The sequence below is a fragment of the Orbicella franksi genome, chromosome 7 (assembly GCF_964199315.1).
Source record: "Orbicella franksi chromosome 7, jaOrbFran1.1, whole genome shotgun sequence".
Classification (NCBI taxonomy): Eukaryota; Metazoa; Cnidaria; class Anthozoa; order Scleractinia; family Merulinidae; genus Orbicella; species Orbicella franksi.
The window spans coordinates 20306298-20325657 of record NC_138151.1 but is presented as its reverse complement, the minus strand read 5'-3'; the positions used below and the strand labels follow the sequence as shown (position 1 = coordinate 20325657).

Here is a 19360-nt window from a genome sequence, read left to right as displayed (position 1 = left end):
ACCCACCCTATTTAACACAGTACTTTTCAGTATTTGTTCGCCTCTTTACAAATTGAATTCTGGGACAGGATTGTGCAATCTCTCATGTAATTCCTCACACCTAGTGATGACTCGATAGAATTGCCATCAACCTTCAACTTACAGGTAAGTCCCGTTTAATTTTCAATTATCACAACTTATGCTATTCATTAACTCTTCTCAAAAACAGTTTTTTTGTCGCGATAGCTCGCCGTCTTTTAACGATTTTAATTTTTTTTTCACCAAATTATAGTTCAATGTTTTACCTATTTTACCGAAGAGATTTTATGAACCTTGCTTGAAGTTCTGAATTGTTTAGGAAACAAACAGAGAAAACATCAAGAAAGACTACGGCAAAATAAAATGCAAATGAACAGCGATTAATCTTATCAACTCCCGCCAGGGCTTTTGCACAACTCAAGGAGAAAGTAACTCCATAAGCATCTGCAAGATGTATTTTGCGATCTTTGGAATTTACGCTGTATTGTTAACCAAATTTGTTAGGTTTTAGCTTTGCACTACAACTTGTGTTCTGCAGATGACTGCCTGCAAATTATGGTGAAAATTTCCCCTCAAAAACGCTAAAAGAAGGATTGGAAATCTGTCTGTTCGAGAACTTTCAATTAGGAATTAATTTTACGACAGAAAAGATCAGAGTTTTTAGTAAATTCCACGAGTGGCTGCAGCAGCCACGAGTGGAAATTGGAAAAAGTCCAATTTGTTGTTTCGAGAAAAAAGACCGACTTCTAATAAGGCAACCGTAAATGCAAGCTTTTATCTGAGGTCTTTTTGTTATAGAGGCTCGTTAAAATGAAGCCATGCCTTGATTAAATATTTTAGTTTTGTGATTTTATTTTTTTCTCAACACTTTTCACATATTTTACACCTTTGATTTTATCTATAACATAGAGCTAAAGATACAAGGACGAACTCATTCGATCGGGAAAACTGAGCTTAAACGTGGAAAGACAAGTGAAGTTGAAACGAGTGAACTGAGCTCGGTGTAGAAATCTCCAAGAACTGGCTTCCTCAAGATCTTCAAGCGAGAGATTTTCAGTTTTTTCTTCTCGTTAGCCCACTCCAAGTACGTGCAATGATAAGTTTCGGTCGATCTTGTGGTGTTTTTGTATACTGCTGCTTCTTCATAAGAAGTTTTTTTTTTGTCTGAAACACCAAACCTGAAAGTTTACCCGACTCCCTTGCTCAAATGCGACCGATACAATTAAAATTTAATTGCCCAGCTATCGATACAATTTCGGATAAATCGATCAGCTTCCAATCAATCAGAAGCGAGTATTTACGATAGCAGTATTACTAGTCTGAAAAATGTACTTAAGGCGCTTTCCTTCGTATCCGGGAGAGTTGCCATATATAGAGAGACGCCGTTTTAGTACAGCGAGATGGATAAAAGCCCATAAATCCCATGTGTCGACAACTCAAGCTCTTGTTAGACAGACTGGACAATGCAAAATTCCCGATCAGTGCAAAAAGGGAGCTTAGCAACTTCCACGGCAATGCTGATGCAATGTCTAACAAAACACTGTGCATTGCATCTTCAAGGATCGGAGCAACCCTCCAGCTAAACATTGAACGAATTTTGGTCATTTTATGCCGTTGTTTACGAAGGTTCATTCATTTATTCATTCATTCAAGGTAGGCTGAGAAATGTACCAAAACTTGCAACGTGAGTGCAGAGCTTCGGCTTTATCACAGACTCACTATATCTCTGAGACGGACGTGTCTCCCACACACTCAGCGTTGAAGGTAGTTAGTCTATATAGAGGCTCGTAGGGATGTGTTCACGCGCGGTCGAGTATTTTGCTATTCTGGTCTGGTCCAATACTAAGTGCAAATTAAGTCCTGAACATTATTGAAAAGCCTGGTTTCAACTACTAGTTTGCTTCTGTTCACGTTTTCTGGTAACAGCATAGATCTTTTGGTATTGGCCGATGTCATTACTCCATACTACAGACCGGGTGAAACGTTTATAAATTCAGTAATAACCTGAAGAGGACCGAAGAAGGAACACAAATATCTGCAAGCGTGTTCCTCAATCCGTTAATAAAAATGGACGGCCAAAAAATATAATAAGACATGTAAAACTTCCTTCAATTTCACCACCGTAATAACATATTTCCATTTTTGTAGGTTCAGCAATAAGGGAATGTTTTAGAGTCCATCAAGACAAGGAAGCTTAATTTTCCTCCTTAGAAACATTACAGGGCGGTTTTGGTTTTGTTACTGAAATGTTGTATGGGACACTCAACCAATGGATCAAAGTTTCAAAGAATAGTTTTATAAACACAATTTATTTTTCATTACTGGGATTACATCTCATTAATTTCGGTGTATAAAGCTATTTGCATGTTCCTTTCGAGATGAACATAAGATACAATCATCCTTGTCGCAGAACACGCAATATAAACATCATACCGGTCACTTGTTATTTTCAAAACCTGTTGATTTAGGCCTTTAGATCAAATTTACAGAAACAAATAACTATTAGGATTGTGATGAATATTCTACATCAACTTCAACAAATAAAATCATTAAAAAATATACAATTCGTCGCTTATTATCTGAATAATAAGGTAAGTTAGTGTTTTCAGAAATAATTTCGGTAATTTTACAGTATATATAATATCATTCGCTACTCTTTCCCTATTACCTACAAAGAGCACCACATTTTCCGTCAATTAAACGTCTCGCATTAATCATTCTGGGGCTCAAGAGTCGAGCAAAGATCTGAACGTGTGCCCTCCAATTACATTCCAAATTATACAGTTGCATGTAGTGAGGCTGAAAATAGTGAAACGAAAGAATGATTTACATTTTCTACAAGAAAAGCAAGCAAACGTTGAAAGAACTAGACTTCTCATGTTTGCAACATGAGAAAGTGGGCCGGCCGCCAATAGTTACAAAACTAAGTTATTTTAGAGGGTAAATAACTGGCATCAACCAATCAGGCTGCTCCTTTGCCGGTCCAATGTTGATCAAGGTTTGGAACGGACACTCACCAATTATCCCATGCGGAGGTGTCTTGCATTTTTTTCAGTATTTGTCTTCGTTTTAGTTTTGCTTTTATGGTTTGCGTTTCAAAGAATTAACTTATAAGTAAGAGAATCCTTTTTCTTCAAACTTTCGTCTTTCGTTTTTTGAAAACATCAGACTTCAGTAAACAGTAAATCTGCTCTCAGCCAAAGTTGGGGGTTTTAAGTCTACGATGCCTTTCTAGCTACTTCCTGATCATGGTAGATTTTCTAAACATTTTCAGTCGCGTAATAATTCTCTTATTATCCCAAGCTTGCTTGGGTCCTTACTGGGAGAAAATAGACCCTTTGTCTTTTTTGTATGGATCGCAGTGCGCTTAGACCGTACTGCCAGACCTCAGGTGGATATTCTCTAAGTGTGGTCCTCGAGCTTGGTGACAAGATACATATATACATTTAATCACCACGTTTTTGATCTGCTATTGATGGATTTCTTAGATGCGGTTTTTAACAGCATCCTTTTTACTCTCTAACTTAACATTACTAATAAGGTAAACATAGTTAGAGTCTTTTACTCCAACGCAGTCTTGCCGAACGCCTTTACTGCCAGGTTTTTCTGCAGGGCACTGTTGGAAGTCTCTCGATATACACTGCTTCGACGATCCATCTTTACTGTAGGTCTGCCCAGCATTTGGTCCCGAGTAACACTCGCCTTAGAAATACAGATATCCGTTAACAGTATAATCGATTTCAAAAAGTGCCTCAGGGGAGAGCATAGAAGTGTTAAAGGATTTTCTTCTTAAGTTACGCTTGTTTTTACATAATTAAATAGTTAAATAAACCAATCACCATCCTTTAAAAATTGCCCAAATAATTTGATTGGCTAACGAGACATCAGCTGACAGCTGTCAATAACAAACCGGACTTCAGCCTAACTTTCGATTTCGAGTAGCTCTCGAGAGAGGAACGATCGTTTGCATTTAGTTAAATTTATAAATAAGGATCTAAATTATCTTGTCCAGTGGAACCCGGTCGCAATGTGGCTCAAGAAAACGTACATTTTTCCACTGGAATCTGAAAAAAGGGCTTAAGGGCTACGGATGAAAATACGAAATGAAGAGCCGAATTTGAAGCGACTAGGAGTATTGCTACCCCTTCCCCCCTGGATGGGATGCTAGTCCATCGCAGGGTTACCCCCCAGCTTTAAGTTTAACGGTACTTATTTGAACACCTGGGTTGAGAGAGGCACACTCAGAGTAAAGTGTCTTGCCCAAGAACACAACACAAGGGCTCGAACCCAGACCGCTCGATCCAGAGACTAGCGCAATAACCATGAAGCCACCGTGCCTCCCTTAGAGTGATAATGAGCGTTGTGATTGTTGAGATTCACTTCAAATGATTCACTTCAAATAAGAGATCAAAAATAGGTCAAAGTCTGTCTTGCAGATTTTTTTCCAATTTTGGCTCTGAACGTGATTCACTCCAACAAATCAACTGTGAAAATTTTATCATAGGTTGTACGGTAGGTTTTCCAGCAATACTTGATCAAAGACTAGCTTTTACAACCTTGGACGAGAATTGAATTGCGCACGCCCTTTATTTAAGCGCGCGCTCATGTGACGCCATGTATCGCGTGCGAGAAAGCAAGAGTAAATTAGAGCTCTTTTACTGAGCTCTTTTGTCATATATTTTTGGCCCTAGGCTTAAACACATGTTTGAACGGAGTTTGAAACCATTACTACGTATACCGAAGTGATTTAACGCCTTCCAAGTATTGAAGTGGTTTTCGTTTCTTCTTAGGGTTACTTAAGTCATTTTTGCACGCGCGATTAATACTAACGTCTGGCAGGCAAACGTAGCGCGCACTACTGAGTCTCAGAAAAACTGTAGTAAGCCACCTAAATTTGGAGTAAATTCGTCAAAAAAGCCGGAGCAAAAGTGAAAAATTCTCCTTACCGTACTCTGATAAAGCACTGCGCTGATTCAACCAATCCGAGCGTACATGATATCAAAATTGTGTTATAAAAGTCCATAATGTATATCATAACCTCCAACATACCATGATTTTGTACTCCAAAGTACTGGTACCCAAGCTCTTGAGCTCGTTCAGCACATCTACAGAGTACTTCACCAAGGTAGGTATCCAGTTCCCCTAGCTGGGCGTCTTTGCCACTGTATTTGGGTGAACTCTGGTTCATGTCCGTAAAGATGAGTTCTGGTATTGGACGGGGAGGAATATTTTTGTCTGCAAAGCATCCGACATTCTCGAACTGCGTGAAGCAAGCCTCCGCTAAAGAAAAAATATTTCAGGTTTCAGTGAATAGTTTAAGAATGGTATATACATTGTTTAAAAAAAATCCGATTGACGTTGTGGACTCGAAAATGGTGTGAATTTTAACGTGAAAACAAAGTCGTAAACAAATTAAGCTCGGTCATTAAATAATTTCTCCATGGGAATCCTGCTTCCAGGCAAATAACAGAGTGAATTACAATACCCAGGAGAAGATGAAGGGTAGAAGAGTTACTCTCCATATATGGGCCTCAAGCTAATTCCTTCCACGTTATTTTTAGATGTGGTACTCAGTGCTTCCGCGGATAATGTTACCCACCAGGTTAAGTAGATGCTTCCGTGAAAGATGAGAATGTTCGAAACGCGTGTTAACGCCGCTTGGCCTGTCCACGTGACCAAAATCTGGCTAACAGGATTGGATATCTCTGCAGTTATGGGATTTCCGTGATTGATTGATTAATTGTTTTGGGAACAAGGCTTACATGAAGGATTAACTGTCTTACCGTTCATCCTCTCTTGGAATATCAACATTTATAATCCATCGAATATTTTCGCTCGGCGCGATTGGTCAAACCGTGTCACATGACCGAATATTTCCCAGCTAAAACTGGGGAATATCAGAGAATACTCCCAAATTTTCAAAACTGCGCGTGTTGCAGAAAATATTTGAAGGATAATAAACACAATAGCCTCCATTTGGCGCAAAAATATGCTCGGATATTTGTCCTTGGACATTATCTGTTCCTCAAACCTCACAGTTTTCCTCGAGCTACGCTCTTGGAAAACTGTTCCCTTTTCGGAACAGATAATGTCCGGGGACATTACTAAGGGCACCAACTATTTCTGAAAGGAATAATGGATATTTACCTTGCTGAATATTGTGATTCTCTTGTATACTGTAGACGAACGTAGTTGTTTTGTTTCCACTACAAACATTTACGCCCTTTGTATCACATTGAGCAAATTGCTTAGTGATGCAATATTCAGAAGAGCCGTCTTTGCGGGATGTTTTTTCGGAGCCTTCTCCTGACCAACATTCCCCTGCGAATTGAAATGACTAAGAACGTAAGACGACAAGGCAAGGAAATAATTTTCCGGATTCATTACAGACGCTACAACAGTAATAGCTCTTAAGGACGTTCGCGCTTATTGTTTCTGCGCATTCTTACTGCCCACGCAAATTCACACGCCACGTCATGCATCGATGCGCGCGCTAAGTAATAAAATGAACAATGATAGGGCAGATGGCCATTACTATAGCTTTGCCTGGATTTAACGATCTTGGATGTTCGGTGACTCCTATTTTTCTTTTGATGGATCATTTCCTCTGCCGATTTTCTGCGTTTAGCGAAAAACTGAAGAAAATCTATCGATTAGAAGTTTGAAGTTTTTGCAAAATGCACCATCGAATCCTTTTATGTCTTCGTTTATCTGTGCGGCGGTTTCAAATGCCTCTTGAAGGGTTAACTTTTGTGAAAACGTTGGCAATATTTGGAATTATTTACGCAACAGACCAACCTCCACAAAATATGACTAAGACCGTTTGCCTCCATTGACTCAACTTCGATATTTTTAACTATAACCCCTGTAGACCATGCTGAATTACGTGCGCCCAATTTTTTTGCATTTCTGACACAAGTAACCCATTATCTGACCGCAGTAAATGTTTTAAAAAAATCTAATCTCCTTAAAATCGTAAATAACTGATCCCAAACTGAACATTCTGTCATTGATCTCAATTATCCGCATTATACTCACCAAAGTTCCCAATTCCAAATAAGTTAAATCCTTTTGCCTTTGAAACCTGAGCACATCGACAAACTACATCATCTAAGTAAGCATCCCAGCTTCCCCAATCCACGGGGAAGCCGCTGTACTGAGCTGTACTGTTGTCGAGATCAGTGAACATCAGTTGAGGTAATGGTCTTAAACCAGCATGTAAATCATTAAAACAACCTTTCTTACTGAAGTCAACAGGACAGTCCTCTGCAGAAACCAAAAAAATTCATAACCAGCTAAATTATTATATCAGAGCCAAGACTGATGTAAAGTGCAAAAAGATGCAGTTTGGTTGTGAACGTTATTTTTTACTTTCAATATTCAATAAAATCACGTATAAATTCAGAAAAGTGTACTAGCGCAAGAGAAATGTGATAGAATTATAAAGTGACTTCAGGCTTACCAATAACCTCACCCGTTACTAATTTGACTTTAGGTTCTGTTGTGGTAGGAACTGGTGATGGTTCTATCTGTGCCCCTAAGTGATCAAATAGAAAGTGAATTGTGCCTTCATAAATGAAGCAAAACATAAAATTGCTGATGACAAAATTACAACCCATCCAAAGAACATTGTAAGCCGCCAATACTCGAATGGTGGTGACAAAAGGGATAGCAACAGCAACTCGATTTCCAGGGAGCTGAGGCGATTGAATGTGACATATCTAACACTCAGAAACTAGTTCCCCAAGAATCTGCTAAAGGCTAAGGGTCTTGTAGTCAGCAGATACCGCTGTATGAGTTGTCAATATCTGGTATCACTCGCAGTTCCCTCCAAGCCTCCCTGACTAACTATTCAGAAGCGACATAAATAGTACACTTATTGCAGCACGTCATTTGAATTCTGCCCAGGCACATACCACAGTTTGCATCGTTCAATAACGTGCATCATTGATGGGCAGTGCTAAAGGTGTTATTGCAAACATTATACGGCATCAATTGCAATCAATGAAAATCACGACAACCAGGCTCTGATTGATAATATTCTGTTGACAGTCTTAGTAACTTTTAGCGAGATTCATGATTTATGCTCGATTCATCAGATGTAACACTGTCATTTGTCAAGGAATATCTAAAGCAGACACGTACAACGAGAACATGCAAATACTATGGAGCATGAGTGTATCGCCTCTGTAGAGGTTTTGGACTCACTGGTGGAATGATATACACGAATAAAAATCAAGCGAGCAACTTTAAAAACCCGCTGCTTAGAGGACACCTAAACCAAAAATTTTTTCGCCAAAACGAGTCTACTTGTTATTTGAAATACTTGTACCAAAAAATTTTTGGATTCGGTTAAATCCTCGATTTTCTATGCCCCGACGAAATCTCGAAAATAGCTCTAAAACACCGCCATTTTGTTTCGCGACCGAGTTTGAGGAGAATGGGTCCAGCGGCTGTTGTGACGTCTACCCAGGAAGGTTGAGTATCTCACGTCCTCTCATTTCCTTCAGGATGGTGCAGTACACATTCGAAAAGTGTTCAGAAACGCCTTCCAGAAGTGCTGTCGGCTGCTGCAGCAAATTCCTAGATATAAAGAAAAATATATACTGTACAATTTACTGGCGATGAGCGCTCAATACTACAATACAGACGTAAACGGTGGTTGATTTTGTCGAACCGAAACAAGCGAACTGGGTCCGTGAGAACCATCGAAGAACTCTCACTGGAGTTTGTTCCGCAGACTTTCAAACGTTATTTTCAGAATTTTCTACTTAAAGCCAACCAGCAATTCGTAGAAGTACTACCAACAACCTTTATCTTCCAGTCCCGCAGTATTTATAACATAGCCAGCAAAGTTGTGTGATCAATCAAATAGCGTTACGACCGATGTACTGATATGTAAATGTAGGTCGCAACCGTACGCCGCCAACCAACACTTATTTTTCTTTCGATTCAAATAAAAGTCTAAGATTAATCCTTAAGAATTACATGATCACAAAACTCATAGACTCACAGAGTTTTTTGAAGGTTTGGAAATCAGCAGTGCGACAAACATTCTGTGCAATAGTTCGTATTCGTAATCTGTGCAATAGTGTCGAAAATATGACCGCGTAAAATTATCTGCGGACCGCTCAGGGAACACATCCTTTTCGCTTATCCGACGAATTTCACTGCAAACTATGAGAAAAATTTACATTGGTTATTTGGTGTTACGATTTAAAACGTGTGACAATGTGAAATCGATAATTGTATGAAATGTTTCCTTCTGCCTTTGCGTCCCGCAGTTTCAAAAATACAGGTCCAAACAATTCTACGATTTTCAATCGATCGAAGCCAGTGGAGGTCATCAAGTCATCAAGTCTCGAAAACTGCAACACTTACGTCGCTCTTATAAACATGAACCATTCCAGAAAGTAAAACACCAACTGGATTTAATAGAACAACCATACCTTGACAAAATACATTCTCGCTAAGGACAAATGTAAACGGGCTACTTACACGCGTGGGAATCTTGTGTTTAGGTGACGAAATCACCACCAAAAGCAGTCCTTGAGTTTTCTTTATTGCTTTTCGTTTGCCTGCTCCTCCACTTCGTATCTAGCTTTGCATTTCTAATATACAAGCAGCTCGTCCGAAAAGAAGTCTTCCCCGTCGTCGCTTGAAATATTGTAAATTGCTCTCAAAGCTCTAAGCAGTGAGCTCACAGTTGTCGAACGTCCTCGATCGCAGTTTATTTCGGATTCTTCCGAATCGAAACTTAACTCTGACCCAAGTGACGAAAAAGAAATTATTCTGAAACAAAACTTGGCCGTTTTAGTCCCAAAATATATTGGAACGATTAGTTTTGTCCTCCATTTTCTCGAGCAAATACAGAGAGCTGACTGAGGCGCCACTGTGTTTGGTTCCTGGGTAGACGTCATCAGCAACCGCCGCCCCAGACTCCCTAAAACGCGGTCGTGCAACACTTCAAGCGCGACTTTGAAAGGGCATAGAAAATCGAAGATTCAACCAAATTCAAAAATTTTTTCGACCAAATGCTTCGAATAACAAGTGGATTTGTTTTAGCGAAAAAAATGATTGGGGCTAGGTGTACTTTAAGAAATGACAAGGGCTTGAATCTTTTTTCATCACGGAGGAAAACTCAGCCCTCCAAGCCGATTTTTTTAAAATTACACGTTAAAATAATAATTAAAACACTCTTAAGCTACAAGAAGTAATTACTTATTGATGTCAACCAACCTTGAGAAATAACAATGCGATAGACGTAATTGGAGTTTTGGTCTCCCGCGCACTCTCCAACGCTGTTGACACCACATGGCTGTTGAAGAGTATCGATGCACTGTTCTGAGGCACCGTACATACTGTATGTATCACCAGCTTTAATTCCAGACAAGCACTCTCCTACACATCAGCACAGGTTTCTATTAGTCACCTCAGATACATGGCATAAAATGTAATAAACTTGAACGATTCTCTAAAATTCAAAAATTTAGATTTGTTAGTGCGTGGGTTCTGATTGGCTAAATAAACATCGCTGACAACAACATGCTTAAAAAGGACGGTATTTGAGGTTTAAGACCCTTTAACAGTGCCTCAGGAAAGAAGTACTATTTCCTTCCTCTCTCCAAGCCCTTAGCTTCACTTATATCCAAACCATTGAACATCACTTTAATGAACAATACGACCGTGAATGAATGGGAAGTGACTACCAATGAAATGAGATCGAAAAATGACTGGAAGAATCAAAGAACATACCGTACATGTGAACTCCAAACACATTGTAATTCTTCTCATAAACTAGGTTGGCACACCTGCAGACAAAATCGGGTAGCCAGGCACTCCATTTGTACCAGTCGATTTCATTAGTTTCTTTTAACATCATTTCAGAAAGTGGAGCTGTAGGATTATTCAACTCCTTATCGGCAAAACAACCAAGCTTTTGGTACTCAATGTTACACTTCCCTGAGGAAAAAAAGGAATTGTAACATTAACCTTGAGCGTAAAAATAGAACTCTACAGTCTACGAAGCCATTCAGTCAGCAAATCCATGGACAGAATACTTGCTTACAAATTTAGCAGAAATTAACTTACGAAGACTTGCAGCTGGGGTTGAAGGCGATGTTCCGCTAATAGCAGGAGGTGGTGCTGTTGGTACTAAAGAAGAAACTGTCGATAAATAGATGAATTATTTTGTCTTCATACAGCTGTATAGTGATTTAATTTTGACAAAGAGAACAGGAAAAACTTTTAGGTTCCACTTGTTATACCTGGAAACTTCCTGGTCTCACTCTTGCAACCACTTCAATTACTCGAGAAAAAAAATGGAATGAGTACCAGTGTACCATGAAAACGCTCAGATGCAACGGAAATTATGGACAGCGATCCGATGACACGCAAACACTCGTTAAATTAATTTTGGGTATCATCGATGAACTATTAGAAAATGGGTGCTTTTCCTTGGCAATTAACAACTGACCCTCTGTTTGAATACAAGCAGCAAAGAAACGAAGAGAACTTACCTTGTTGACAAGATTCCTTAAGAAGAGCGTCAAGAATTTTAACAAGATCTTTGTACTTTGTAACCCTGAACACGTGATTGCCGTCGTTCATAGCTATAGTTTTCAGTTCCTTTTTATCCACATTCTTTCCAACGCCAACAGCTAAGACCCGAACATTCTTTGCCTGTCAAGTGAAAAAAAAGATCTATTGCAGTTTTTGGTTCTAGTGTATTTTCATTGCCACATTTGTATCCTGATTGGCAAAAATGTTAAATATGCTTAAAATGTTTTAACATTTAAACACGTTGAATGTTTACGGTGGTCAATGCGCTTAGCTAACCCTGGCTAGTTCTCAGGCATACCACTTAAACTTAAAGAAACAAATATTTCCAATAAAAATAATAACCTTAAAAATCCCAACTAAAAATTATGGAGGCTACTAAGATTTGTAAAAAAAAAAACAGCAGGATGAACATAACTTTTCCGACTAAAATTCAGGAAAACAGCCAAAAGCCTTGGCAATTTTTTCGAAATTGAACGGTCGTCCACGGCTTTTCGATGTCTTCAACAATTTTAGCAGGAAACGTTCCTAGAGATCTTAGTAATTTCCACAATTTTCAGCTGCTACATAAAAAGTGATTTCTAGCTTTCCATTCTCTTCTCTTCAAGACCGTAAAGATCATGTGGAGCAAAATGGAGTCAATCCCACAAGCTATTCGCTGAGAAACCTGTCCAAAACGCATACATTTATTTATTTATTTATTTATTTATTTATTTATTTATTATATATACACATTTACTTTCAATGGTTCGCAATTTTGATTTGGCTGAGTTTGCCGTAACGTCATCTTTGTACTGTCTTGCAACATTTTGCCAGTGCTCTTTAGAGACCCGTGTATAGTCTTGCTTTATTCTCTGTTATCTAAAAAATGTTTAACTTCCAGAGGCATTTCACTGGCTGGGAGCATTTCATTGGCTGTGAGCTGGTTTGTAATATGATCCTCTTAATTAACGCGGAAAAAAACTGGCAGGAAAAGTTACAAGGTAAATGTGTCTTGGTAAAAACAATTATAACCAAATATACTTGCCTGAAGTGGTTTTAAAACTTCTGAATATGGTTGGCTTAACTGCACGTTTGTCTTACCATCAGTAATAACAACTAGAACATCAGGCTTGTCGAGCCGGTCTCCTCCTTGCTCAGAAAACAGTTCCATATTAGCAAGCGTTAGAGCAAGGTCTGTTCTAGTTCCTTCACCCAAATAAGAGAAACTCTTTATCTTTTTTCTTAGACGTTTACTCTTGTAAAACTGCTTGTCTGCAAAGCTGAATTGTAGCTCCGGAATTGAACTGAATACAATAGCACCGAAATGGGTGCCTTCCTGAGATACTTTAAAGTGCTTTACTAGGCCAGCCACAAACTGTAAGCACAAGTTGTAATCATCAAGCGTGATACTATCCGATGAATCAATGATTACACCAATATCCAGAGCTTGATCGCATGCTGCAAACAAAAGAAAAACGGAGAACGGAGAGAATTACTTAGAGAGCTACATTATAGGCCTGTTTAGAAATGAAAGGAACAAAGTCAGGCTATTTATGGTACCTCGTGCATATCTTAATTTAAATAGTACTCGCTTAACTCCCATCTCCTGAAGAACAACGGCGGCGATTTCTGATCAGCTTTTGGGCTTAAGCAAGTTTAGTTTTTCCAACATAACCATGCATATAAATATATTCTCAAACACGTTTTAGTTGGAGCTGATAGTAGTTTTCTTACACGGCGTGGAGGGTGGCTGTGTAGGTGAAGGACTGGGCTGAGTAGGTGGAGAACTGGGCTGAGTTGGAGTGACAACTGGTTCTATAATTGAATGAGCAAATAGCACAGTACAGTTATCAAATGCAACCGATACGTACGTAACACAATTATCTAAAAGCAATGGTTAAGCATGCGCATAGCCAATTACCCGTAGAGTAGCAACCGTAGGCAGTTTGGTACGCCTTTGCGACAAAGATCCGTAGTTTGCTAAATGATTTATTAAAGCACTTATATCAATCGTTTTATAAGGTTAGGTGATAGAATAAAATGTAGCGGTATTTGTATTCAATCAAGGGAAGATGCTTGATCTCTACTTGATTCAATAGCACAAATGATTTTCCAAAATCACAGGCACTGTCATATTGCATTATATTTTATGCAAGGTTTCACAACAAACAAGTAAGCAATGAGTTGCAAGAGTTGTTGAAAGCAGTTAGCTCAGAAAATAACGTAAAACGTAGACAGAAACGTGTTAACAAAAAGCAAGGTATAAAACTGTAGTTACCCTTGACATCAATTCCATAAACAAAGTTGACGTTCTGGTCACCGACACACTCCTGTTTATCACTTGGATTACATGCGTCGTAATCTTTGGTAACACACTTGTTAGAAGTTCCCGCCCTATTATATGTCTCTCCAGCATCCTTTCCGGACCAACACTCGCCTAGATGGATTTTAAAATGAGTGTAATCAGCAGTATGTCGTTCAGTCGAATAAGCGGCCACTTGTTAGCGGACACCTGCTGTTAAGCGGACAGTCCAAGTCCCCAAATTGTTGTTGGTTAAATACTGTTAACAGGCCACCTCTATTAAGCGGCTGCGGTCACCATTTGGACATCCCAATGCGGGTTTTCTATTGTCTCTATGCCCATTAAGTGGCCAGCGAAAATGAATACATATAGTTTGGCTTTGGTTTAGAAAAGGCGATAACAAATAAGAATCCGAAATAGGATGTGATTACTGATAAAAAAAAATTTTAAAAAAATTTAAAAAAAACACACATTTAAACACACATTTCTCATCGTCTTCATTTTTGAATTTGTCATACCAGTTTGAGTAATTTGACGTTTCTACTAAGCCTTGTGGTAATTTCTAACAAACGATTACAAAGCAAAACGAAACGCTTATGTAGCCAGTAAGAGCAAATCACCAATTTTGATCAAGATGTGACTTATTTTACCCACCAAAGTACTGCAGGCTAAAGAAGGCGTACTTCTTGTCTTTTGCTGCTTCAGCACAACGGCAAACCAAGTCAACCATATATTTGTCCCAGTTATTCCAGTCGATAGTCTTGCCGCTAGAAACCTTACTGCGTGAATCACGATCAGTGAACAGTAATTCGGGTAATGGACGAGGTTTCTTTCTGTCATCTTTGAAGCATCCAAGTTTGGTGTAGTTAACAGCACAGCCTGAATTCGATGAACAACAAAAAAAAAAAAAAAAAAAAAGGACAGTGTATGTCTAAATGATAAAGATTATAATATAAACGAGTGGATAAAATATAAAACCAGCGGCAAACACTACATGTATATGGCAACAAATATAATTGCTAAAAAAAAAATTCTATTTGTGACCCACGACAAGTAATGCAAAAGGGAAATGTACCCCTTTGAAGATAAATCGTTAAGGTCAACTAGGTTATCCCCGCTGGTGTCGGGCTGAATCCTTCACACTTCATCTCCAAAACGATGCCTTTTTCAAGCATTACAATTTCCGTTGTCAACAGTTACACGCGAGTACCTAATTAACTTACCTTTTTCTCTTGGTGGTGGGGGGGTCACTGTAGATGGCACAATGCTTGTGCTGGGAGAAGGGCTTGGCGTTGGCTCTTAAATAAAGTTAAAACAATAAACATTAGTTTTATTTATTTGAACACAAGTTAGGTGGCTTAGCTAGGTCTTCCAGTTGCTAAAACATAACCCTGGAAAAAAGATCCTTCAATTGGACGGCCATGAACAGGTTAAAGAACTAACTAAAAAACATTGTTTTAAATAAAAAAGGAGCATAATGATCAGTGGAATGGAGTCGAATCACCACACAAACTTTGATTAATGTAAGCGTAAGTCCTGCTAGACAGGAAACCCAGTGTCGTGAGAGGAAACCTTTCCTAATTTATTGACGCGTGGAATATATCTTTGTAGAGGTAAAACGTCCGTTTTCCTTAGCCAATTATAATACGAAATTGAGAACTCCGACAAAAGATTAAATCTCAGAACGTCATAATTAGGGAGTGTTTTATTTTCTCAAAGATGTTTGTTGAGTCATTTTAACTTTCCGTCCACTTTGATGACCACGATTTCCCGCCATGGGCAGATTTTCTTGTTGCAAAAGTTCTTTCACAATTCTGAATTTTGAATTCTTTTATCAAGTTATTACCGTAGCCTCTTTTTGCCAGCATTGGCTGAGCATTTCATCCTCGTTCGAACTAGTCCAAATAGGATCAGTTCAAAACATATTTCTGAGGTCTGGTAGCGACTGGCACCTTTGTATTAACAACGGAGCTGACTGATGCCCTCTCCAGGGTGTCATCTACGTGTCTGCCGGTTTTCTCATAAGAGGTAGCGAAAATCAACCAATGATTTCTAGAAGATTTTTCAGTCATCATAATAATGAGTTCCAGTATTTCACTGTCTTGATTGCTTGCAGAAGAAATGTTTTGGGTTAGAGACAGAGCTGTGACATCCATGAGCTATTACATCGTGGTTGTCGTTTTACAAGCAAATCGCTAGTGGTAAAGTCTCAAGCTCTGCGGGAAAACGGCGGGAAATACCATGTCGTGTTCAGTACGAAGGGTGCAAATGCATTTATTGCTGTGAAGCTAGCTTTTTGAATAAGTGAGACACTTCCATTAAGCAGCAGTAACCACTGCTCTTGAGCTGATGCAGAAATAACCAGATGATATTCAGGACTGGAAACCAAGTCAAATTTTACCCTAATGAAAATTTGTGACTCTTAATTACTGTACCTACACGTACCTATCTTGGTGCAGTTAGCACTGCACGTGGTTACCACACTGGTCGATGTTGCCGTAAGTGTTTTAGTTTGTGTTATTGTTTGGTTGTGTGTGTTTGTTAAGGTTTGTGTCAGGACTGCCGTACTTGTGGCTGTCATGGTTTCTGTAGTTTTTGCTGTACTTGTTGCCGTCAAAGTAGCGGTACTTGTGTCTATGGCTGTAGAAGTTGTTGTCGCAGTGATAACATTCGTAGCATTGTGCGTCTGTGTCAGTGTGTCTGTAGCTGTTGTAGTTAATGTTTTAGTCAAAGTTTCTGTTGCAAATTTAGTCCCATTAACAGTGTTTGTTTTTGTGGCTGTTGTCAGTAAAGTGCTTGTTGCTATACCTGTACTGGTGGTTGTTAATGTTGTTGTTGATGTCGCTAGTTTTGTACTGGTTACCGTATCCGTATTAGTGGTTGTTAAGGTATGTGTGTTAGTTTTGTTTGCAATGCTTGTCACAACTGCTGTGCTTGTTTCCGTTGTTTTCAAAATAGCTGTACTAGTTAAGGTGTGAGTATTCGTGGTATTCACTACCCCAATACTTGTGGTTGTTAAGGTCGTAGCGGTTGTTACTGGCACGTGCCTTGTCAAGACAGCCGTGCTTGTCTTTGTAGTATGATGTGTGCTTGTAGCAACTTCAGTGTTTGTGGTTGTCAGAGTGGAGGTGCTGGTCATTACATCTGTCTGTGTGCGTGTCTGTGTGGTCAGTGCTGTGTTGGTTTTTGTAGTTGTCTCGGTATTTGTAAGAGTCGCCACTGCTGTACTTGTTTCGGTCTGTGTCTGAGTTAACATCAAAGTTGTTGTGTCCGTTGCTGTCTTGGTCAATGTTGTTAGACACGGACCAGGCGTAGCGCACGTATTGTTAACAGACGTTGATGACGTAGGTGCAACACAAGTGGCATAAACTTCAGCTTGGATACAAACAGAGGGATAGCTGCATTCAGGAATCGGACATTGAGTAACAGGTGCGGATACCGGTGCGGGAACAGGAGCAGGCTGAGGTGCTGGTTGAGGTACAGGAGCAGGCTGAGGTACTGGCTGAGGTACAGGAGCAGGCTGAGGTGCTGGTTGAGGTACAGGAGCAGGCTGAGGCGCTGGCTGAGGTACAGGAGCAGGCTGAGGTGCTGGTTGAAGAACAGGAACCGGTGTCGGCTGAGGGGTGGATGTTACTGTGACAACGGAGTAGTCATCGTTAGTCTTTTCTTCATATATTAAATACAAAATTCCCCTTATAAACTAGTATCTTAACCCCTTGGGAAAATTATTTTCAATCGTAAATGTAAACATATCTCTGTTATCTTAGTATTATCTTGTTCTTTGGCGCTCCAGCATTGAGGCATACAAGAAGTAATCAATCCTTTACTTCGAATCTCTTTAAATATTAGCTACAAAATGTTATCTAAAAAATAAAGAAGACATAGAGATGTACGTTACAAGCCAATTCGGAGACATTGTCACCATTAATGCTATATTTTCGGAATAAGGCATTGAATACTTATTGAATTTTACGGAGGCTAATGCTTTGAATATTCGAAGATACCGTAATAGCTTTGTGAGCAAAAGATTCAATCTGTTGATCCGCTTATTTTTTTTTCACTAAGAGGAATAGAGGTGGGGCATATTGCGGGATTTATTATCATGATCAAGCATTATGAACGATTCAACAGGTGATAATATATATTTGATAATTAATTATATAGTAGTCCGACGTTTCACGTAAATAGAAGGTCTAACATAGAAATATCGGAATACCATAATTTTATTGTACTAAATATCGATGAATTATTACAAATGTATGAAACTGTTGTTGTTGTTGTTGTTGTTGTTGTTGTTGTTCGGTGAATAAGCATCGTATTAATCAACTTTTAAAGACCGTTGTGTGACCTTTATATGAAGTCCAACCAAGAACACTTCCCGCTGATCATTCTGATTCAAAATGAATATGTTCAGGAATGAAAAGATGCTTGCCGTCATTTCATTAGGATAATAATTCAATTTGATTGTTCTGTGAAGTAGGTATCTTACCAGAAGTTCCAACCGTTGTTGAAGAAGACGTCACAAGGACTGGAACTGGTGCTGGTTGCATAGCTGGTGGCTCTGTGGAACATAATTTAAAATCCTGCTTTTCGAAATTTGTGATTTGTTGTGGTGTCTATTGTCCCGCTCAGTTCTATCCTAACGTAATTTACAAACCTGTTGCCCTGTTTCCTTGAATTTCCTCAAAGTCTATAGCTCAACATATTTTCATTCCCCATTTCTAGACAATGGGAGGGAAAAACTGGCGACTATTTTTGGCAAATAAAGTGCAAAACGTTGGTATAACACTGCTCCGGATTGGTTCAAGTAAGTTATCATTAGTGACAGATCCACGGGGTCATCGGTGCATAGGATCGAAACAATCTTTCCAAACTACCTTTTAAATCGTGTAAGGCAATTTTTAAAACCGCCAGAATATTAAAATAATAAACCAGATACATGGATTTCAGTGAAAGACGATGCAAATCTATTTTGCTTATTTTAAGGGTAACCTGGTTCAACAAGCGGAGATGGGAGAGGTTGTGTTTCATTTCCTGTAGGCCTGCTGCCCACCGGCTGAACTGGAGGAAGTTGATGAGATACTGGTGTAGGTGCAATACTCTGCGATGGATCTATTTTTGTTACTTGCTCTGGCGTGACAACTTGAGGGTGTTGTGGCTCCGACGGGAGAGGCTGTGAGGATACCTCCAACACTGACGAAGCATTTGATTCATTCGGTTTGACTTCTCCGATTGGTTGGTATTCTATTTCCGTTTGGGGCTCTGTGACGAGAGATAATTGTGTTCGTTATGGCAACATTAAGATCGAGGCACAAACTAGTCGAGAAAAAGAGGATAAAGTATCCATCCCAGATAACATAACGAAATGAATAAACGGAAAGAAGGCGAAGATTCATTGTAATCTTTGAATATCGACCAATTGCCGCTGATCAATATAGTATAAATGGACTCGACACAATACCAAGGCTGTTTACAATTATATATTGTTCACTACAGGGT

The 19360-nt window shown here is 39.2% G+C and overlaps 1 protein-coding gene across 1 annotated transcript; it reads right to left on the bottom strand.

The window, feature by feature from the left end:
• Window positions 1-2346: 2346 nt before the first annotated feature.
• Window positions 2347-18865, bottom strand: LOC145493633 (uncharacterized). Its single transcript, XM_081473117.1, has 17 exons — window positions 18854-18865; window positions 18351-18422; window positions 16307-17494; window positions 15085-15159; window positions 14516-14740; window positions 13838-13996; window positions 13267-13374; window positions 12605-13047; window positions 11538-11700; window positions 11110-11172; window positions 10774-10980; window positions 10258-10419; window positions 7481-7555; window positions 7057-7284; window positions 6166-6339; window positions 5068-5298; window positions 2347-3720 (listed from the first exon to the last, which is right to left on the bottom strand). The coding sequence occupies exons 2-17, from the start codon at window positions 18409-18411 to the stop codon at window positions 3503-3505; spliced, it is 3780 nt and encodes a 1259-aa protein (XP_081329243.1). The 5' UTR covers window positions 18412-18422; window positions 18854-18865; the 3' UTR covers window positions 2347-3502.
• Between the last annotated feature and the right edge of the window lie 495 nt (window positions 18866-19360).

Excerpts from the sequence above, each read along its gene's own strand:
- LOC145493633 (XM_081473117.1), bottom strand. The coding sequence starts at position 18,411 with ATGCAACCAGCACCAGTTCCAGTCCTTGTGACGTCTTCTTCAACAACG. Across the intron at positions 13,048-13,266 it reads AACTACTATCAGCTCCAACT|CTCCGTTCTCCGTTTTTCTT; the intron begins AAAACGTGTTTG and ends CTAAGTAATTCT. Across the intron at positions 7,556-10,257 it reads TCGCATTGTTATTTCTCAAG|GGGCACAGATAGAACCATCA; the intron begins GTTGGTTGACAT and ends TTGATCACTTAG.